Genomic DNA, 22,997 nt, shown 5'->3' with positions numbered 1-22,997 from the left:
ACCTGGAAAAGCCCAGTTTAGAATTAGCCAAAAGAAAGATGCGCCAGGTCTAGGCCTCGGGGCAGGAGCTTGTTTGGGGCAAGTAGATCGGTAGCCAAATGAGGGGCGGGATCATTGTGTGGTCGAGAGAGGGGAAAAGTAGAAAAACACATCCTTCCTTTGTTCTACCTAGAAATGGCAGATGTGTTTGTGTGGAAGTGGGGTGAGATGAGATAATATAATCCCCGCTCTGCCACTTGTCAGCTGGGTGACCCTAGGCAAGTCACTTTACTTTTCTATGCCTCACTTACCTCATCTGTAAAAAATGGGGACTCAGAGTACGGGTCAGGGACTGCGTCCAACGTGACTACCTTTTATCTAGCGCAGCGCTTACAACGGTGCTTGGCACATAGTAAGCGCTTAAGGAAGGCTAGGAGAAGAGGGGCGCCATTGGAGCAAAGGGAGAGGAGCGGGGCTCCAGCAGACGCCGCCGTCACTTGCCAGCGGCGATTCTCGCCTCGAGTCTGCACCACCCCCTCACTGCCATCCTCAGATTGGAGAAGTGCTGCTGCCGAGACTAACGGGAACGGCTTCTCTTTCTTTTACTACTCGCCTGGCGGAGTAGTGCGGCAGAGTCCAGGCTTTTACAGCATCTTGGGTGGAGCCCTGGCTCCATCCCTTTAGGAGAAAGGGGGAAGTCAGGCCCGGAGGAGCCTCGGTCAGACATTTTCCTGGGATCTACAGGTGAATGCTGTGTCAGATGCCCCTCTTTCTCCTTTATTTTGTGATATCTGTTAAGCGCTTACTATGTACCGCGTGCTGTGGAAGCAGCGTAGCGTAGCGGACAGAGCACGGGCCTGGGAGTCAGAAGGTCATGAGATCTAATCCCGGCTCTGCCAACTTGTCGAGTGTATGACTTTGGGCAAAGCACTTCACTTCTCTGTGCCTCAGTTCCTCTGTAAAATGGGGATTGAGATTGGGAGCCCCATGTGGGATAGGGACTGTGTCCAATCCGATTTGCTTGTACCTACCCCAGCGGTTAGTACAGTGCCTGGCACACGGTAACCACTTATCAAATACCACAGTTACTATTATTATTCCCAGGCACTGTACTAGACGCTGGGATAGATACAACTAATCGGGTTGGACACAGTCCCCGTCCCACATAGGGCTCACTGGCTTAATCCCCACTTTACAGGTGACGGAACTGAAGCACAGCAGATGTGACTTGCCCAAGGTCACACAGCAGACAGGTGGAGGAGCCGGGATTAGAATCCGGGTCCTCTGCCTCCCAGACCCGTCTTCTTTCCGTTAGGCCTCCCCGCTCCTCCTCAGTCATAGCGGATCGCCTAGTGGGAGTCTCGGGAGCTGAAGGCCAGGTCTACTGAGTAGAACGGGAAGAGATTACCCTTTTACAAATCGAGGAGTCGTCTTGGAGTTGAGGCTCAATCTGCTTGAGTATGGCGTCCAAATTTCTAGTTATTCTGGGTACTAGAGGTTCCTCGCTCATGGGGTCAGCAGTAAATCTGAAGGGGGTGAAAAAGTGGATTGGTTTCTTCAGAAAGCGTCGTAAGGAGTGTAATGCGTTACGGTAGAGGCGGGGATTTACGTGTTTCAACCGTTTCAACTTGACCAGTGGGTTACAGTATTGAGATTTGTAGATTTTTCTGATTACTCCCCAGACTCCACTGCTATGTTCAGATCGACACTTGATTCACTCCCTAGGCCCCTACCGTGGGCAAAGCCTTGGTTCTCCAAGTGCTGGGGAAAACAGATGAGATTTAAGTACGGTCCCTCTCCCCCAGAGAGCCTGCAATCTAAAAAGGGGACTGGGTCGGCAGCAGACGCGTAAAGAGAGATGACCCCCTGAAAAGACAGAAGACGTAGGCCTGATAAATATGGGGAGCGGGCCAGAGCGTGGTGGTTAGCGGAGCCGAATTCCAGGTTCTTCACCACCGAGGTAGGGGGGCGGTCAAGGTCACACGGTCCTCACGGTCCTCACGGTCACGGGAGCCGTGTCAAATCCAAGGTACCGCAAAGGTTTTGCTCCAATCTGAGGTTCTGTTAAAGGGACTTTGTGTACTTTTTAAGTGCTCGCATCCTACCCACGCAACATTCATTTCCAGATTATTTAGGGGTGGGTTTGTGAGGTTCGGAAAAACAAAAACCCCACAGAAACACACACTGGAATTGACCAAAGAGAAGCAAGTGACTTGTTTCTGTAGTGGAATTCTGCATTGAATGATCTCCTAAGTCGGGTCTTTGGAATGGATCATGCTACAGTCATGAATCGAACCTGTTGGGAGGAAAGTGGAACGTGATTCCGTAAGGTGGTGCCCCTCCCTTGGCTGCAGCTGCCCCTGCTTTCAGCTGAGTGGACGCTTCTGCCCAGCAAAGACATCTCCCTTGTATTATTATTATTATTTTTATTTTAATGGTATTCATTAAGCGCTTAGTGTGTTGTGCCAAGTAGTGTATTAAGCGCTGGAGTAGATACAAGGTAATTAAGTTGTCCCACAGGGGGCTCACAGTCTTAATCCCCATTTTTCAGATGAGGTAACTGAGGCAGTGAAGTGACTTGTCCAAGGTCACTCACAGAATGGATCTGCTAACTTTTTTTTTTTTTATAATAGTATTTGTTAAGAACCTTCGACGTGCCAGGTACTGTTCTGAGCAGTAGGGCAGGTACAAGGTGATCAGGTTGGTCACAGTCCCTGTCCCACATGGGGCTCACCGTCTTAATCCGCATTTTACAGATGAGGTAACTGAAACCCAGAGAAGTGAGTGAAGATTTGCCCAGGGGCACCCAGCAGCAGACAAACGGCAGAGCCAGGTTTAGAACCCGGGTCCTTCAAAGTCCCACGTCCGGGCTCTGTCCATTATTAGAAGCCCAGGGGTGGTACGGCCCCAGCTTGTGACCTCACCGACTCTGGATTGCTCTGACTCTCCCCCCTCTCTCTCTGTCTCCCTCCCCCACCAGCTGCACTCAGCAGTCTTGGGAAAACATTAGAAATTGTTCTTTCTCCTGTTTCCAGGGCTACCCATAGAAGCCTTAAAGCGGGAGATAAGCGCTTAACAAGTACTACTATTATTATTATTATTATTATTTCCAGCAACTTCATTGTCTTGTGCTCTCCAAAGTGCTTGGCATAATCCCCTGCATATAGTAAGTGCCCCAAAAGGCCATTGATGATTGACCTGCCCAGTCTTTATTGATCTTTATTGATCTTCTAGGGCGGCCAAGTGGTTATGGTCAGGGGTGCAGTGAAAATCTGAATTAATAATGATAGTATTTGTTAAGGGCTTACTATGTGCCAAGCACTGTTCCAAGTACTGAGGTAGATACAAGGTAACCAGGTTGGGTACAGTCCCTGTCCCCAATTGGGCTCACAGTCTTAATCCCCATTTTACAGATGAGGTAACTGAGGCACAGAGAAGTTAAGTGACTTGCCCAGGGTCACACAGCTGACAAGTGGCGGAGCTGGGATTAGAACCCACAACCTGTTGGGGTTGTTCTAGATGATTTGGCCTGTTTTAGACGATTGGCTGGCCCCAGTTGTCATATTGGGTTTTTTTACGATACTTGTTAAGCACTTATTAAGTGCCAGGTGCTATACTAAGCGCTGGGGTAGATCCAAGCTAATCAGGTTGGAAACAGTCCATGTCTCAAGTGGGGCTCACAGTCTTAACCCCCATTTTACTGAGGCCCAGATAAGTGAAGTGACTTGGCCAAGGTCACACAACAGACAGGTGGCAGAGCTGGGAATAGAACCCAAGCCCTTCTGACTCCCAGGTCTGTGTTCTTTCCACTAGGCCACACTGCATCTCCAGTAGAGTTAGTTTTGGATTTAAAGTTTTATAATTTGTCCCGCTTGTAGAGCGTTGCCCCATAGCCTTGGTTTCTCAAATGACTGTACTTTCATGCATTGAATGTATTGCCACAGAAGGCTTTCTTTTAAACTTGTTTCTAGTGGCGTTTTTTAAATCAATGAGTTGTGAGTTTGATGGTAAGTGTGAATAAAGAGTTAAGCAGAGGGAAAATTGCCTGCATCTTTGAGATTATGGTGGAAATATATTTGTGTATTTGTAAGAAGCAGTCATTATTATACTAAAGCCTCTCTTAGGGAGTCTCCACAGCGCTTATGTGCATATCCATAATTTACTTTATGTGTTTATACTAACGTTGTCTAGGAGGAGACTAACGTTGCGGGCAGGGAACGTGTGCCCCAGCTCTGTTAAGTTGTACTCTCCTAAGTGCATAGTAGAGTTCTCTGCCCCCGATAAGCGCTCAAGAAATACGGCCGATCGATTCCCTCTTGAGGGCGAAGTTTCCCAAGGGTAGGTTCAACCGTTACGGCCTCAAATGTTTAGCTTGCTTCCCCCCTCTCCGGGACATTTCCCTTGTTAAAGCTTCTGGTTCCTTGGAAAGGGAGGAGATCTGGAAAGGGAGGAGGTCTGGCAGGTCCACTGGAGAATTCCTTGTGAAATTTGGCCATTTGGCCTAGCCCGTCTGCCTCTTTGGTGGTGACTCTTCCTGCCCCGCTAAGCTTCCTTATCTGGGCCTCTGCTCCTGTCTGTGGGCCCAGGATTGAACAGCATTCGACGCCGACGATATTAACGACGGTATTTAAGCGCTTACTAAGTGTCAAGCACAGATCTAAGCGCCGGGGCAGATACAAGATAATCAGGTTGGACACAGTCCCTGTCTCACGTGGCGCCCACGGTCTTAATCCCCATTTTACAGATGAGGAAACTGAGGCACAGTGAAGGGACTTGCCCAAGGTCACACAGCAGGCAAGTGGCAGAGTCAGGATTAGAACCCAGCTCTTACGAACTCCCAGGCCCGAGCTCTCTCCACTAGGCCATGCTGACAATCCGATTGCCTAAGCTGTGGGGGTGCCCACCTCTCCTTATCCCCACCCCGGCAATTTCCGTCATCACGGTGTAATGGCAGATCCTGCCGCCTCCTACCCCGGGTGGACCGTGTCTGGATTCAGGGGCTGCCTGGCTAATTCTCACCCCTGAACCTGTATGTGAGTAGATAGCATTCCCCTTCCAGATTCAGAAAGCTTTCACTGTAAGACAGTGAACCTCTGTGGCAAAAGGCACAATCTTTACGCCCGATAAATTTTTACCAAAATAGTTCGTTCATTCAGTCGTATTTATTAAGCGCTTACTGTGTGCAGAACACTGTGCTGAGTGCTTGGGAAAATAGAATACAACAATAAAGCGTGAGAGTCCCCGCTTATAGCGAGCTCACAGTGGGAGGAGACAGGCATCAATACAGATAAATAAAATGACAGGTGTATAACTAAGGGCTGCGAGGCGAGGGCCGGGGGAGCGAAGGGAACAAGTCAGGGCGACGCAGAAGGGAGTGGGAGGGGAGGAAAAGTGGGGCGTAGTCTGGGAAGGCCTCTTGGAGGAGATGGGCCTTGGGTAAGGCTCTGAACAGGGGGAGAACGATGGGCGGATTTGAGGAGGGAGGGCGTTCCAGGCCAGAGGTGGGACGTTGGCCAGGGGTCGGCGGCGAGACAGGTGAGATGGAGGCACAGTGAGAGGGTTAGCACCTGAGGACCGAAGTGAGCGGGCTGGCTTGTAGAAGGAGTGAGGTGAGGTAGGAGGGGGCAAGGTGATGGAGTGTTTTAAAGCCAATGGTGAGGAGTTTTTGTTTGATATGGAGGTAGATAGGCCACCCCTGGAGATTTTTGAGAGTTGGAGGGTGACGTGTCTTGAGCGTTTCTGTAGAAAACTGATCCGGGCAGTGGCAGTGGAGTGAAGAATGGACTGGAGTGGGAAGAGGTAGGTTAGGAGGTCAGCAAGGAGGCTGATGCCGTAATCTAGGCGGGATAGGTTGAGTGATTGCATTAATGTGGTAATTCACTGCGGTAGTTCCGGAAATCGGCTTTCTAACCAGAACTGAGAGAGCCGTTCGGATCACCAGATGTTCCTCATTCAGGCCCTTCTTCGCCCAACATTATCTCCACCAGCCCTGGTTTAGATTGTCCGCACACTGGCTGTCTAAACAGCAGGCCTCTACCCGGAGGTGGAAAGCTGCATTTGGAGTTGGTTAAAATCAGTCCAGTCTAAAGAATGTGTTGAGGGAGGGCCTGTGTTCCGTGCAGAGCCCTGAACTGAGCCTCGGGCGAGTGGAATCGGATCAGTGGACACAAATCCCTGCCCTCGAGGAGCTCACGGCCTAGGTGGGGAGACGGACACTTTAAATGAAAAAAATGACAGATAGGAGGAAGTAATAGAGCACGACGATCTGTGCAGTGAGAAGTGTGAGCGCCTAAGCCGTGAGGTGACCTGGAGGTGCTAGGTTTCAGAAGCGCCTTCATCCCCGGTCCCGTAGAATGGCTCGGGAGACGTGAACCGCCGATGAATCTGTCAACCACCCTCGATGCCTTTAAGAACCTCTCTTACCCAGTGAACTGATTGGGTTCCGTGACTTAAAAGCTAGAAGGTGTCTAAAGGTGCTTTTGTGGAGAGGTCTTAGCCCTTCGTGGACACTGTCGCGTTTCATGTTATTGAATGTACACAGCAGTGGGCTGTATGTCGTGTGTTTTTCGTCCTTTCTGTGGCACTATTCTTTCGATGAACTTGACCTTCCCATTTGGAGGAGGCAGGACTATTTTTTTTGCTATGCCTGGATGGAAAGCGTTTTGTCCAGTCCGGCGGTGAACCGGGCAGGATAACCGTCCGTAATAGACCTAGGGAATCCTCCGAGCAACCCGTCAACTTTGAATAGGCCAGACATCACTGGCATATAGAGAAGAGCGTATGTGGAAATCTGGCGGATTGAAATTTTTGCCCGAGCAGCACCCACCCCGCTGTTTTCCCCTTTTCCTAGTCCTGTTGCCCAGCAAGGCTGAGAAGAGAGTAGTGGAAAACCCTAAATTGTGGCATATTTGACTCCTTCCATTGAGCGCCTCAAGCGCAGGGCTTGCCTTGTAATTCGCCTAGTACAGTGTGTTGCTTAAAGCAGGCCCTAAATAATGCCACTGCTGCTAGTCTAAACCCGTTAGACTAGTTAGACTCCTTAAATCTGACCCCCAACGGCTAGGTAGGAATTGAGCTGCCCTTTGTTAATAATTTTTTAACAGGAAAAAAGGTTGCATGATTCCCCTGTTAGTGTGTAAACTCCCTGTGTTCAGAAAGATCTCTTAGTCCATTCCTCCCTTGCCTTTGCCTAGAGGAGGAAAATTATTCTTTTTGAATAAAGAACCCATCCCCACCTTCTCGCACTGAAGTGATATCTCCAGCCTTAGATTCCACAAAATGTGTAAACCCCCCCTCCCCGGATTGACAGGCGTTTCTTAGTCACGGGTCGGTCCCGACATTTTCTCCAGACTGTAAGCTCCTTGTGGGCGAGGGATCGCACCCACCGACTCTCTGTATTGTACTTAGCCAAGCGCTCGGTACAGAGTCCTGAACGAAAAATAAGCCCTCAGTGAATACCACTGATGGATTTTCGTCGTTCAGTGGACTGAGAGGCAAACGTCCCACGATCGGCCTTTCAGGTGTCTTGCGCTTTGACAGAGCAGAAAAGTCTGATGGGCTCAGTCCCTCTCAGACTGTAACGTAGTGCAACTGGAATCCTGTCTGTGGGGGCGTTGAAGCCTTTAAACTGGATTAAAAATTGCTAAGTACACATAAGGGAAGAGGCTGCATGAGCGAAGGAGGAGTAGCTCCCTTCCTTCCTCCAAAGACTTGAAAATTAAAAAACCATTTTGACCTCCTCTCCAAGTTCACATTGCTGTCAAACCCAGCCCAAGTTGATTTTGCAATATGAAATGCTTAGTACAGAAAGAATAATTGCCCCTCTACCCACCAAAGAACGAACATCTGTTTCTAACTTCCGCTTTTTTTTTTTTTTTATCTTTCATTTTATTTTTGTTTTGGTTTTTTTTTTTAATTTTCTTTCTTTTTTTCTTTTTTCTTTTTTTTTTTTTTTTGTTGTTGTTTTTGTTGGTAAATCTCCCAGACAACAGCAGTTCTGTAGAGAGTTTAAATATGAAGGAATGGCAGGACGGGCTAAGGGCACTTCTACCCAACATTAACATCAACTTTGGTGGACTGCCCAATGCTTCTTCCCCTTCCAACGCCAACCACAGTGCGCCAACGTCCAACCCTGCCACCACGGACAGCCTGAATTGGGACAGCCCTGGCAGCTGGATGGACCCCGCCATCATCACAGGTAACCAACCATCTCTCCCTCCTTCAGCTCCACCGACCGGCACCACCCGAGCGGGGAAGCGGCAGCCGCCGACCCGAGCCGCGGTGAGCCGGTCTTCTTCCGTTTCCCCGAGCCGCCAGGGCCGGGCGGCCTTAGGGGACCCGCCCTCCCTCAGGTGGCTTTAATGAACGCTCCCCTCTAGGGGCCCGGAGCCTGGCTAGGGGGTCCAAGTGCCCGGCATCCTGCGGTCGGTCCTCCGGTAGCCTGTGTCTGCACCCAAGGTCCCGAGACACCCAACGGGCCTCTTCCTCGGTTTGCAAAGGGACATACTCCACTTTTGTTATAAAGCTCTCTCTTATAAGGCGGTAGCGTTCGTGCGTCCCTGGTAGAGAGGGCGAAGCACGGTCAGGGAACGTCCACGGCCCGTTTCGGGGTGGACCGGCCGGGGGGCGGAGAGTCTGTAGCGGAGTGGGGACCCCGGTCACCCCGGGGGCGGAAGATGGGACGGGGCGAGGGCAGACGCGGGGACCGAAGGGAGGGGTCTCGGTCTCCGGGCGGGGAGAGGGAGCGGAGACGAAGGGCGGCGCTCGGGAGGACAAAAGCTCATGGTTGGGAGGAGCTACCCGGGAGGAAAAAGCATACGGTCGCTTTCTTTCCGATGGCCGAGGGGCGGGGCGTTTTCACCCGGTCGACAGACCCGACGACCGACGGGTGACGTTTCCTCTCAGGTTGACGTTCCTTGACGCGCGCTCACTCTTGCTCCACGGACTTACCGGTTTCCACCCTCTCCTTCCCTTCTCAGGTATCCCGGCGTCCACAGGAAACAGTTTAGACTCTCTTCAAGACGACAATCCTCCACACTGGCTCAAGTCCCTCCAGGCCCTCACAGAGATGGACGGCCCCAGTGCCGCCCCGTCCCAGACCCAGCACAGTAACCCCTTCAGCACACAGATCCCTCTGCACAGAGCCAGCTGGAATCCCTACTCGCCCCCTTCCAATCCCACCAGCTTCCACTCCCCTCCCCCAGGTTTTCAGACGGCCTTCAGACCCCCCAGCAAACCCCCCACAGATTTACTACAGAGTTCAGCACTGGACCGCCATTAGGGGAAGGAGCCAGCACCGTTAGAAATGCAGGAATCAGCCCACCCTGTCTCCACCCTTCCAGTCCATCCATCCATCCATCCATCCTCCGTCCCCCCTCTCATATCTTTCTTTCTGAAGAATCCAGTTCCCGATCCGACTTCTTTTCTCCGCCCCGTCCCCCGCCCCCTCCCCACCCCCCAAATGCAATGCGATCGCAGGGTCATCACCATACCTTTTTGTCGTCCGAGTTTCCGCTGAGCTAGTGTCCGAGCGACACTTGAAATTTTTTCCGAAAAGCCTTTTAAAAAGAAAAAAAAAAAAGAGAGAAATAAGGGCAGTTTTGATATTTAGAGAATTACCGTTTGTCTTTTGCACATAATAATGATATTTTCTGCCTAGCAGAAAATGACAGTTAATCTACGGGGAAGGTCAGGTAAATGCAGAATCAACTGCAGACGCTGAAGAAACCGGTTCGTTTAAAAAGAAATGGCCGAACCGCAGTGGAAAGAGCGGTGTCATCCAGTTTGCATTCAGGCATATCACTGTGCAGAGAAAATGCTTTTCTTTTCTTTTTTTTCCTCCCCCTTTTTTTCCCTTTTTTCTTTCCCTTTTTTTTTTTTCTGGGGGGCAAGTTGCAGGGATACTTGATGATGTCAGTAAGCCAAAGGGTTGTCATGAAAGTTGGTCTAAGGAGGAATATTGTTCTATAGCAGTAACTGACCTGTTGCTAGAGAGTTTATAAAGTTGAGGGGAAGGGAGGGATGAGATTTTTTTAAAAACAAAAAAACCCAAAATTTTGGCTTTAGATTTAAACATAAATGTTTTAAAAGTATTCACAGATTTAATACCTAGCATATACATCATATTATAAGCAGCTGAAATACGAGTGATATTTACTTCAGTCTTTCTATCTGTCAGTCTCTCTCTTTTTTTTTTTTTTCTCCCCCCCCAAAGTTAAATTCTGACCAGGGCACTCTGGGATAACACTGCATTGGGGCCATAAGTTCACCATCAGGAGCGCAACCTTTGACCTCCTCTGCCTGCAGCTTTTACTTAACCCTGTAGTTTCTGGACGTTTGTGCAGTATTGAAAAGACAGGATAAAAGAAAAAAAAACAGTTAAACATGGTTATAACCTGACGCTAAAACTAAAAACAAGGAAATGTACCTCTTTCTTCAGAATTAAAACTAAAATCTTAAATAAAACAGAAAACTTGATGATGACCCTTGATTTTTTTTTTTTGTTTTGTTTTCTGTTTTTGTTGATCCCTAACGCTCACGTGGGTGGGAAACTCTTGGGATTGAGCAGCCGGGAGACGCCAAACTATATTCCGGTCGGGAGGGCGAGGGACTCAGGCCGTCAAGGCAGAGAGATTAGAGGTCACCATCTGGGCCGGGGCTCAGACGAAATCGGCATTCACTGTCAAACCCAGAAGCCGGCGGGGGGCGTCTAGCCAGCGGGAATGTCGTCTACGTCGGCTTCCGGGAAGCCCCCTCGGCCCCCGCCCCGGGACCGCCAAGGGGTTTCCTCCACCAGCTGAGGAAGCAAGCAGGTGGGTGATGGACAGGCAGACTGACTCGCCACTAACTGGCAGAGGACCCCGGGCAGAAACCGGTCGAACCTGAGACCGTGATTAATCTAGACCGACGCGCTGCCCGTGTCCGGTACTAAGCATTTAAGCGCGGTGCTCCGCTCACGGGCAGCGCTCGGTGCCGTCGACTGATGGAGTGTTGAATCGGTACTTCGTGGAATGGCCGGAGAGGCTCCGACACAAAGCTGGGCGGTTTCAAGTCAACCCTCCTCTTCACAAGAAGCCACCCCTACAGTACGTCTTCCCGGGGTCAGGTAGGGGCGTTGGGCGAGTCTCAGCTTAGCTTGTGTGGTGACCTCCGGCGTGGGGTGGACTACCTCACTCTTGCTTTCTTTCCAGTTACCAAGGGGCGGTGTGTTTTTTAAAATGCTCGGCCTTAAAGAAAAATAGCCCGGCTACGATATTGCTTTATGTGGCGACGAATGATTGACGTGCATCAACCTTCCCACCGTTCGATGAGTACGTCGTGAAGATGATCCATCCGGCCTAACTGTCGCTGCCGAGAGCCACTTGAACAAGTATGGCTAAAAGCGCCGGTCCCTTTGATTCTTTCTCCTTTGGGACCTTTTCCTCCTCACTCCTGAAGGAATGCGGAGGGGAGAGCCGAAGACAAGATTTGAAGTCGGTGACTTTTTCGGTATGTGCTTCGGTGTACAGCCAATCCACTCCAGGATTTGGGTAAGTGAATGAGGAGGTTCACCCCTGCTTTTCGGTTTTAGGAGCAGATGACTGATCACAGAACCCCGCAGAACCCCACAGAACTTGATTTTCCCCTTCTAATTTAGGGTCTCGAGTCACCAGACAGTTTGACCTCGAGGCCTCCAATTGTACCGCAGGAGGAAGGGTCGGGAACCCTTTGGGACGGAAGGTCAAGCTTGGATACCCATAGGGGCGGTGATCCATCGGGTAGTTTGAAAATATATGGAGTTGACCCCGGAGGAATGCCACGGCGATACTTTGTTCTTCGAAGGAGCCGATCTAATGAAGTGCTCACCAACGTGATCAGCACCCTCCTTTCCCCAGAAAACGAACTCCAGTGTCAGAAGAGTGCTTAGGTTTTGGATCCCTGGAAGGTAAACGGAATGGGCAAGGGAAAAAATGAATAAATTTCCCTCTTCAGGCACTCGAGGGGTGAGTTTTCTTCACAGGAAAGATTGTATTTTTACCATAATCTCCAAAGAGACCGGTACAGAGGAGTGAATAGGTGATCTGATTTTTTTTTTAAAGCAGCCTTTTAAGAGGGGGAGTTGATAGCTCGTATAATCGGGGCAATTTTTGCTTGCAGATCGGATCTAATGCAGCTCTGAAAATAAGCACGGACCCAGGAGGCCAGCACTGAAAAAAATGAGAATTATTCAATAAGCCTGTGCCAGAGTGAACACAGGGTGCCCTCCGTTTCTTGTTGGGCTTTCGGGGATTGAGCGTCGTCGGGTGACTCGGAGTGTATTTGTTCCTGGCAGATACTTGTCTCCCCAAGCGGGAGTTTTAGACTAAGCCCAACGATTACCTCCTCCAATAACTAGAATGCCTAGACCACACACCTAACTTCCTCGTGGCCTGCTAACGAGGGATGCAGCTTGAAGTCGGGGGAGAGGGGTCGTGGGATGGGGGTGCGGGTGGGAGGGAGATAAGTGGATATGGATTAATGCGGAGCTGCAAAACCAATTTTACAGGTCAAGTGGGACTTCTGTGGCCCCGGTGATTTATTTATTTCTGAAATATTTTGCAATATTTGCTGAGCCCGTCTGTCTACTGGTAGTCGGACTGGAAACTTTTAAAGAAAACACAAGAGTACAGTTAGCATATTCACTTCCCGAAATCAAAACTGATTGTATGGTTAAAAAAAGAAAAAAATCCCTAAACAAACCAAGCCGGTGGTACAGTGTAATTTGGTCTGTGGTTCCAGATTGCCTGGGAAAAAGGAAAAGAAACCGGAGACGGGGTAGGGGAATCTTTGGAGGTCTTACCGTGATATGGGAGGAGGTGGGTCTGTTACCTTTCGCTTTACACTGTGTCAACGTTAGGATTTCAATGTTTTAGAAACTGAACCCCCTCCATCTGTTTTATTTGGGCGGGGCACATTGAGAGGAGATAGGAAACCACAGTCAATGCCTTTTTTATAGCCACATTAAAGCCTTGGTAAAAGGTTGCTCGTGTGATGTAAAAATAATAATAATGTTGGTATTTGTTAAGTGCTTACTAGGTGCAGAGCACTGTTCTAAGCTCTGGGGTAATCAGGGTAATCAGGTTGTCCCACGTGAGGCTCACAGTCTTAATCCCCAATTTACAGATGAGGAAACTGAGGCACAGAGAAGCGAAGTGATTTGCCCACAGTCACACAGCTGACAAGCGGCAGAGCCGGGATTCGAATCCTTGACCTCCGACTCCCAAGCCCGGGCTCTTTCCACCGAGCCACGCTGCTTCTCTAGAGTCTCTTCGGCCTCCGGGGGAGATGGGGAACCCTAGAGGCGGGCAGAGAGCGGAGGGCCGGACAGATGGGGGAGAGGTCAGGTGTGGGGGGAGCTGGGGTGGCAGGGGGAAGGTGGAGGGTGCGGGGGAGGCCGGGCAGGAGCGGCAGAGGCAGATAGGGGTAGGATCACCGGGGGAAAGACGTGGACCTGGGCCCTAGGGCCGGCAGCCCTGGCTGGCTTTTCTTGGCTCCTGGGGGGACAGAGGGGTGGGGGACAAGTGGGTACAGAGGGCACCGCAGTGCCAGCTGGGGGGAGGCCTGGTTGGTGACTGTCACTAAAATGCTCCTCCGGATGGAGCGAAGTGGGGCCGGACAGGGACCTCGAGGCCCGGAAGTGTCCTGGGAGATGGGGGTACCCCTCCCGCCCCTCCTCCCCCCCCCCCCAAAAGGGTGTCTGGGGAAGGCGGTCCAGGGGAAGGCGCTTCAGGGGGTGCTGGCGGCAGGCCGGAAAGCGCCAGCCGACTTGCGTTGCTGAGCCAACGGAAGAAGACGGGGAAACGGTCTTGACAGATGGTCCCGGGGCAGCGGACAGGGCCGTGTGGGCAGAGGAGTTGGCGGAATGATGGCCTCGCCACTCCACTCGGGAGCTTGGTTCTTCTAGAATGGTAACCGATGGTCCCCGACTAGGCCCGATCCCTCTCTGCTGCCCCGGAAGCGACAGGTTCCCATCGTCTGCCGCCCCTGCAAGTGTGGCGGGTGGGTGGATGGTGGGAGCGGCGGCGCCCTCACCTCTGAAATCCCCCGTTGTCGTGGCCGGGCCGTGCCCTGGGGTGCCCAGAGTTGCACGGCGCGGCGACGCCACCCCTCCACCTCCAGGCGTCTTTCCCGGAAGCCCGCCGGTGTCTCCGGGCCTCCCTGCTCGCCCGCGTGGGCCTCTGCAGACCGAGGGTCCTCCCTTGGTGGTACCTGGATGGACGGAGGGAGGAAAGAGATAGAGAAAGGTGGGAAAAGCGGGGAGAGAGCGATACCTGGAAGAGTGGGGAGAGAGTACCCGAAGGAAGTGGAGAGAGAGCTGGAAGGAAGGGACTTTTCAAAATCTCCCCAGGAAGCCAGGTCTCCTGACTCCCAGTCCCGTGTTCTTTGTCCTTACAAGAAAATGTTAATCAGTTGTAGTTATTGAGCGCTTACTATGTTCAGAGCACTGTACTGAGCGCTTGGGAGAGTGCAGTATAATAGAATTAGCAGGCACGTTCTCAGCCCAGTAATGAGCTTACATTCTAGAATCACTTCGCCGGTCCTTGTGTCAGCCAACTGAAAGGTTTCCCTCTGTCCCCTGTAGCTTGGTACTCTCCCAAGAGTTTAGCACAGTGCTCTGCACAGTGAGTGCTCAGTAAATACTAATGATTGTGAGAGAGGAAGCGGGAGGTATTGTTATTGTCCATTATCGTTGTTACGGTCTTTCTCCATCTAGCTGCCTGTCTGCCTCTTCCACGTTCTCCCTGGACTCTTGCTAGCATCAGTGCCTTCTCCAGAGAATCAGTCCTCCCGATGATGTGTCATTTAGCTCTCCAAAGCCCACTTTGGCTTAATTTGCTCCAGAATCCATTAGGTTGTTTTTCCAGCCTTCCCCGACACCGCATTTCAAAAGAATCGAGGCTCTTCCTACCCTGTTTCTTCACCGTCCAGCCTTCGGGATCCCAAACGTGGTGACTGGAAACACCGTAGAATGGGCCATTTGGATTAGGGGGGCGATTATTACATCAGCACCTTTCGTGGCTTTTTCCGGGCTCTTCCTAGCAAATCCTGCCGAGGTTTAGACCGTGAGCCCGTCATTGGGCAGGGATTGTCTCTAAATGGACATTTCAAGCGCTTAGTACGGTGTTCTGCACATAGGAAGCGCTCAGTAAATACTTTTGAATGAATGAGTCTTGGGTTTATTCCTCGACTCCTTGAGGCGCGGTGGGGAGCGGTGCGGACAGCAGGTGGCAGCAGAGAGCCCCGCCCATGCCCAGTTTGGCCTTCCTCCACCAGGGGGCGCCGCTGCCTCCGGACTGATTAATAATATAATAATAATAATGTTGGTATTTGTTAAGCACGGTTCTAAGCGCTGGGGGAGATACAGGGTCATCAGGTTGTCCCACGGGAGGCTCACGGTTAATCCCCATTTTACAGATGAGGGAACTGAGGCACAGAGAAGTAAAGTGACTCGCCCACAGTCACCCAGCTGACAAGTGGCAGAGCCGGGATTCGAACCCATGACCTCTGACCCCCAAGCCCGGGCTCTGTTCCACTGAGCCACGCTGCTTCTCTAACGACGGCATCTGTGAAGCGCTTACTCTGTGCCAAGCGCCGTTCTAAGCGCTGGCGGAGATACAAGGTCATCGCGTCGTCCCACGTGAGGCTCCCAGTCTTCATTCCCATTTTACGGATGAGGGAACGGAGGCACGGAGAATAATAATGTTGGTATCTGTTAAGCGCTTGTTACGTGCAGAGCACTGTTCTAAGCGCTGGGGGAGAGACAGGGGAATGAGGTTGTCCCACGTGAGGCTCACGGTCTTCATCCCCATTTTACAGATGAGGGAACTGAGGCACGGAGAAATGAAGTGACTTGCCCACAGTCACACAGCTGACAAGGGGCAGAGTCGGGATTCGAACAAGCGAAGTGACTCGCCCCAGGTCACACAGCAGACGAATGGCGGAAGCGGAATTAGAACCCACATCCTCTGACTGCCAAGCCCGGGCTCTTGCGACTAGGCCGTGCCGCTTCACTAATTGATGATGATGATGGTATTTGTTAAGCGCCTATTATAATAATAATAGTGTCGCTATTTGTTAAGCCCTTACTATGTGCCAAGCACCGTTCTAAGCGCTGGGATAGATTCAAGGTATAATTAGGTTGTCCCACATAAGGCTCACAGACTTAATCCCCATTTTACAGATGGGGTGACTGAGGCACCGAGAAGTGAAGTGACCTGCCCAACGTCACACAGCTGATGAGTGGCGGAGCCGGGATTGGAACCCACGACCTCTCACTCGCAAGCCCGGCCTCTTTCCACTAAGCCACGCTGCTTCTCCAGTTGAAGTCTAGTGGCCCAGCACCGGAGCCCCGACCCTTTGGGGGGGGGGGGGTCCGGAGTCTACAAGCGGCATGGCCTAGTGGATAGAGAACGGACCTGGGAGTCGGAAGGACCTGGGTTCAAATGCCGACCCCGCCTCTTGTCTGCCGTGTGACCCTGGGCACGTCACTTCTCTGTGCCTCAGTTCCCTCATCTATAAAATGGAGATTAAAATTGTGAGCCCCAAGTGGGACAGGGACTGTTTCCAACTGGATTAGCTTGTGTCCACCCCAGTACTTGGAACAGGGCTCGACACACAGTAAAGAAGCAGCGTGGCTGGGAAGCAGCGCGGCTCAGCGGAAAGAGCCCGGGCCTGGGAGCCAGAGGTCACGGGTTCGACTCCCGGCTCTGCCGCTTGTCAGCTGGGTGACCGTGGGCGAGTCGCTTCACTTCTCTGGGCCTCAGTGACCTCATCGGTAAAATGAGGATGAAGACTGTGAGCCTCAGGTGGGACAACCTGATGACCCTGTATCTTCCCCCAGCGCTTAGAACAGTGCTCTGCACATAGTAAGCGCTTAACAAATGCCAACGTTATTATAGTAAATGCCTAACAAAAATGCCATCATTAGCGGGAGCTGCCGTGATTGCCCGAATCAAGCCAGGGCACTGGCAAAACTGGCCCTTCGAAACCCTGGCACCTCATTTATCATGGAAAATTACGCATCCTCTGAGCCCGGGCACCTGTCTCGGTACCGTGGGGGTACGGAGACCTGGGCCGAGCGTCCCCTCAGCTCGATGAATCATTTACTCCCTCCCCCTCAGTTCAACCGCCGCCTCCCCTTCCAGCCGCTCTCGAAATTCTCTGGCTAAAAGCGATCGTGGAATGTAAGCCTCCTCTTTGAACTAAGCCCTGCGCTAAATGCCGGGGGAGGTTCAAGATCATCGGGTTGGACGCGGTTCCCCGTCCCACGCAGGGCTCACGGGTCAACGGGTAAGGGAGAACGGGTGTCGCGTCCCCATTTTACAGACGTGGAAATGGAGGCACCGGGCAGTCAGTCGTAGTTATTGAGTGCTAACTGTGTGCGTTGCACTGCACTAAGCGCTTGGGAGAGCGCCACATAACAGACGCAGGCAGTAAAGTGACCTGTGGAGGTCACACAGCAGACGAGTGGCAGAACTGGGATTAGCCGATTTAGAACCGGTGGAATCCGAAGGATTTTGTAATCCCCGGTCGTCTCACCCTGGATGGACCCACGGGGGCCTTGGTCCACTTTTCGAGAACGTTATTATTACCGTTATTAGCATGATTATCATTACAGTCCGGTGGCTGGATTAGAACCCAGCTCTCCAGACTCCCAAGGCCCCGCTCTTTCCATAGAGGCCCCTCTGCTTCCTCTGTCTCTGGGCTTCTCTGGGTGGGCAGGCGTGATCTTCTCCGAACCACAGAGTCCTAGCCTAAAATCCGGGCCGGGCTGTCGATCCATCGATGGTACTTATTGAGCGCTCACTGTGTGCAGAGCACTACACTGAGCTCTTGGGAGAGTACAGTAGGACAGAATTAACGGATCGGCTCCCTGCCGGCGAGGCTAGTCGGCGGTCCGTGCGAGATACGCGCGGGCCCCACGGCTCTGGCTCCGAGAGGCCCGAAGGGAGGTCAGAGGTGGGGGGAAGGAGTCAGGCCGGGGAGGAGGAGGCCCCCGGGGGGTCGGGGGAGGCCTCGGCCGGCCGGACTCCGCGGTGGCCCCCGGTACCTCGGCTCGCTCGCTCGACTTGGGTGTCCGGGGGGTCCGTCCCCCTCAGGCAGAGCGCGAGCCGGCAGACGGAGGCGGCGAGAAGAACGGCCCCGCAGAGGAAGACCGCGACCGGGGCCCCCGGCGAGGCGTGGGTCCGCCGCTTCGGCCGGCGCTGGAGTCAAGAGAAACCCGGCACGTGGTGTGTGCGCGCGCCGTGAGCGGTGAGCCCGGACGCTTTCCGGCCTCCGCCCCGCCCCCGTCTGCTCCCGGTATTCCCCTGCCCCTCCTCGGTCCGCCGGCCTCCCGGCCCTTGGGAACGTCTGGCGGCCCCAGGCTCGCTCTCACCCTCGCGGCGGGGCGCAGGTGGCCCCAGGCCGGGGCGCCGTCCCCCGGGAGGCGGGCCAAGGCCCCGCGGCCCACCGGCTGGAATCCCTCTCGGGACCCGAAGCCGACCGCGGAGCCCGGGGCGAAGCCCGGCCCCCTCTGGACGCGGAGAAGCCGGAGTCGGAAGGGAGCGGTGGAGGACGCTGGCCTTCCGGGGGAACTCGGGGAACAACGAAGAAGACGTGACCTCCGGGAGCTCTACGGCACCGGGGCCCGCCGTTCGCGGGGCCCTTTGCCCGACCCGCTCGGAGACCGCCGTGCGGTGACTGGCCGAGTGAGCCGGAGGTGAGGGATGCCGGGAGAGGGCCCGGACGAGGGAAGGTCTTTTTCCCGCTCTCCTCTCTCCCTCTCTCTTTGGAATCCTCCCTACCCCCGGGGCCAGGGTGGTCACCGTGGCTACCCCCACGCCCGGGGCCCGGTTGGGCACGTACCTGAGCAGTTGGTGGGTCCGCCGGTCCTGTCGGTGGAGTCCCCCCGGGAGTCTGCTCCCCACGGTCCCTCCCAGGCCGAGGGGACCCAGGCCACGGTCCAGGCGGCGTCCAGGAAGCCGCACGTCAGCAGCAGGCCCAGGGCGGTCAGGCTGCGGTGCCGTCCCACCTTCGTGATCTGGGGAAGGTTATCATCATCTCTGCGGGAGACTCTGTGTGTGAGAGCACACATTGTATGTGAGGAGAAGGGGATGTGGTGGGTGTTCTGTGTGTGTGGAGAGAGAGAAGGGTGCGTGTGGGTGTCACAGAGAGAGGTGATGTGCGTGTGTTTGAAGAGAGAGAAAGAGATGCGTGTGTAAAGAGAGAAGGGGAAGGGGAAATGTGGGTGTGAAGAGATGTGTGTGTGAGAGAGGAGAGAGAGGGAGAAGGGGAAGTGTGTGGGCTCAGGCTGGAGGGAATTAGCTGGGCCCTTTGGTCTCAAGGGAGGAGCAAACCTCTCCCCGACCATGGGGATTTGCTATCGTCTCCCTTCTAAACCCATCCCGCCCTCCCCGTGCTGACCGGAGGCTTCCCTGCTCCGCCCGGGTCCCCCCCTTTCCCGCTCTCCCTGGCTCCTCCTGGCCCCTGTCAGCCCCCAGCAGGCCACTTCTCCATCTCTTCTTCTCTTTTCACCCTTCTGCCCCCGTCACCCGACCCTCGGCCCACCCACTCTGACTCCCACTCTCCCGCCTCCGTCAAGGGGCCCAGATCCCAGCTCCGGTCAACCCGAGGGCAGCGGGGCAGAGTTCTCCCGCGCGTCACCCTCGGGGATGGGCACGGGCCAGCCTGGGCCCTTGCTCCTCGGCCCTCTCCCCTTCCCTCCCGTCGCGGCTCGGAACGCGTTTACGGCTGAGTAGCAAAGCTGATGTGGAGCCGGGCGAATCTGAAGGATTTTGTAATCCCCAGTCATATCCCCCTGGATTGACTCACGGGGGCATTTATCCGCTTTTGGAGGATATCATTATCATCGTCATAATCATTATCATCACTTTCAGCATTATTATTATTAGAGTGCAGTTAAATGGTCCGGATGCGCGGACCGGGGTCACCCGGCTGTTGCTTAGGGAAGAAACAATGAGCTCAACTAACCGTTGTGGACGGCAGCTGTGGAACGGAAACCGGGGGAACAGACCCCAACTGGCCGCACCGCTGATTCGACTCGGTAGGTTTGGAGAGCTGAGGAAGCGGGGAAGGGCCCGCGAGTCTGGGAATCAAAGGACCTGGATTCAAATCCTAGCCCCCTCACTTATAATAATAATAATCGTGAGACTTAAGCGCTTACTACGTGCCAAGCGCTTACTACGTGCCAAGCGCTCCCGGGCCCGCGCTCTACCCGCTAGGTAGCGTTGCTTCTCTCCCACTGGGTTTCTGCTAGAGCTCATAGATCCCGAGGAAGCTCCTGTTAATTTTCTATTTCTACTTGTACTTTATCCGTCGACATATACCTCAGAGTTCCCTGAAGATTGGAAAAGCGTAACTGGAAGGCCAGCTTTCTTCAAGGGGCAAAAGAATCCGACCTTGGGCATCACGAACCACCCCTCTTAACGTCGGTATATGGCCAGGCTCCGAACAAATGATCCCCTCGTTGATTTATGGTCACCAGGGTAGCAATCGACAAACTGTGCAAGACTAATTTTTATATTCTTCTTTGATATAATAACCCATCATACATAGATGGGGAAGCAATAAAAAGGGTAGACTTTTTCGTCGTATCTGTTAAATGCTTACCCTGTGTCAGTCAGTCTTCTAAGCTCTGAGGTAGATACAAGTTATTCGGATCAGACCGTCCCTGCCCCACATGGGGCTCGCAGTTTAAGTAGGAAGGAGAACAGGTAGCCTTACTTTAGAGTTGAGGAAACCGAGGCACAGAGAAGCGACGCGACTTGCCCGAGGTCACACAGCAGGCAGTTGTCAGAGCTTGGATTAGAATCCAGGTCCTCCTTCCCCCAGACCCGTGCTTTTTCCACTAGGCCACGCTGCTTCCCTTCTCCACCATGAACCAGGTCCAAGCCTCGGGCGCCCGCTGGATTATCACTTCACCTTTCTTACTGGCCTCTCCCTTCTACCATCAAAACTCAGTTCTGCTCTCCACGTGATCTCTCAAAACCACGGATCCGAATGTATCATTCATTCGATGCGACTTTAGCGGCTTTTTGGCCGCCGACCGCCGACTCATCCACGCCGAGACCACCCCCCCTCTCCCGGGAAGCTGAGCCTTGTCATCGCCCGGACCCTTGGAGCCATTACCACGTGGGCCCGGGATCTCTGCTCCCCTGGGGGTAAGTCTCAGACCGCCGGGCCCCCTCTTCCCAGCCGAATCGACCACCACATGGACTCTGGAGCTCTCCTCCCAGGCGGTGGTTCCTTGGGCTGCCTGCCCCCCGTTTCCAGCCTAGCTCTTTAGCAGCCTTTTGGCCACCGACCGCCGACTTTAGCGGCTTTTTGGCCGCCGACCGCCGACTCATCCACGCCGAGACCAGCCCCCTCCCCCGGGAAACTGAGCCTTGTCATCGCCCGGACCCTTGGAGCCATTACCACGTGGGCCCGGGATCTCTGCTCCCCTGGGGCTGAATCGACCACCACATGGACTCGGGAGCTCTCCTCCCAGGCGGTGGTTCCTTGGGCTGCCTGCCCCCCGTTTCCAGCCTAGCTCTTTAGCAGCCTTTTGGCCACCGACCGCCGACTTTAGCGGCTTTTTGGCCGCCGACCGCCGACTCATCCACGCCGAGACCACCCCCCCTCTCCCGGGAAGCTGAGCCTTGTCATCGCCCGGACCCTTGGAGCCATTACCACGTGGGCCCGGGATCTCTGCTCCCCTGGGGGTAAGTCCCCCTTCGCCTACCGCTCGCTGACTCATCTGCGCTTCCTCCGCCTCCACCGGGGAGCTGAGCCTCGGACCGTCCGGACCCGCGCCCACCTCAGCCTTTCACAACCTGGATCTCCGCACCCCCGCTCGGGAACTCCGACACTACGGATCTTCGCCCCCACAGACCCCCAGCCACCAGCTTCTAGTCCACCCCCCCTCACCCCCCCCGCTCGGGCCCGGGGACATTGCGCTCCCCTTCTCGATCCTGGGGACATTGTGCTCCCCTTCTCGGCCCCAAGGACATTGTGTCCTCGGGGGACATTGTGTCCCCCTGCTCGGGCCCGGGGACATTGTGCTCCCCAACCGCTCCCCCACTCCGCCCGAGGCGGCCATTTTAGGAAGCCCCCACTCTGCCTGAGGCGGCCATTTTGGGAAGGCCTCACTCCCTCTTCCCTCTTGAGGTGATTCATCCCTCCCGCCCCCGCCCCGGGCGACGACGTCCTTGTTCTCACCATGTTACCTTGCCTTAGCCGCCGCCTACGGCCGCCACCCACCCCGGACAACCTCAGGGCCCCCCCGCCGCCACAGGGTTATTTGGTCATGAGCTCTGGGACACTCTCGGCCGCTGGCCGCTTGACTTTGAGTCTGATCGGGTAGGGTCGGCTCGTCCCCCGACCCTGGTCATCGCCTGCTTATTAACACTATTGTAGTGTGCCTTACTGTAGCATGTTGCTACATTTGCGATCTCGCTTTTTATTGTTTATTGTCGTCAGATTTTGAATTTGATCAGGTCGCCCCTTAATCGAGTCTACCCCCGACCCTGGTCATCACCCCTTTTATTAACACGACGATATTGTATCATACTGTATCATGTTGCTATATTAGCACCACTGTACTGTATCATATTGTATCATGTTGCTATATTACCGATTTCGTTTATTACTGTTTATTGTCAGTGCTGCCACCCACCTCTCTGGCCTCGCCATGTCCCTCCTCCCCCCTCCCCCCTCCCGCCCCTTCCTATCCTCCCCTTCCCCTTCCCCTTCCCCTCTCTCGCTCAGCTCTTTCCCGCTCTCTCCTCTGTCTCCTCCCCCCTCCTCTCTCCCGCCCTAGAACCCCACTTTACCAGCGCTACCCCTCTTCCCCCTCCCCCTACTCTTCCCCCCACCTAACCCCCTCTTCACCCCCTCCCCCCTTCTCTCTTCCCCACCCACGCCCCATCCCAGTCCTCTTGTCCCACCGCCACCCCTCATCCCCCTCTCCTCGTCCAGGGCCCCGCCACCTCCTTCCCATCCAAACCCTCCCCTCCCCC

The 22,997-nt window shown here is 54.0% G+C and overlaps 1 protein-coding gene across 2 annotated transcripts in view; it reads left to right on the top strand.

Annotated features, from left to right (window-relative positions):
• The window catches only part of CNOT4 (CCR4-NOT transcription complex subunit 4), a 104,608-nt gene extending 94,147 nt beyond the window's left edge, over window positions 1–10,461 (top strand). Inside the window, exons 11-12 of one of the 2 annotated variants that reach the window (XM_029073235.1) lie at window positions 7,964–8,176; window positions 8,958–10,461. In XM_029073235.1, the coding sequence (XP_028929068.1) occupies window positions 7,964–8,176; window positions 8,958–9,259 (515 nt within the window). In that variant the 3' untranslated portion in view covers window positions 9,260–10,461. The remainder of the gene's footprint in view (window positions 1–7,963; window positions 8,177–8,957) is intronic. The other variant, XM_029073236.1, reaches the window with a different exon arrangement.
• Window positions 10,462–22,997: the final 12,536 nt, after the last annotated feature.

This window comes from Ornithorhynchus anatinus, chromosome 10 (genome assembly GCF_004115215.2).
Source record: "Ornithorhynchus anatinus isolate Pmale09 chromosome 10, mOrnAna1.pri.v4, whole genome shotgun sequence".
NCBI classification, from domain to species: domain Eukaryota; kingdom Metazoa; phylum Chordata; class Mammalia; order Monotremata; family Ornithorhynchidae; genus Ornithorhynchus; species Ornithorhynchus anatinus.
Note: the sequence above shows the minus strand (reverse complement) of the source record. Positions and strands in the feature narration are given on the sequence as shown.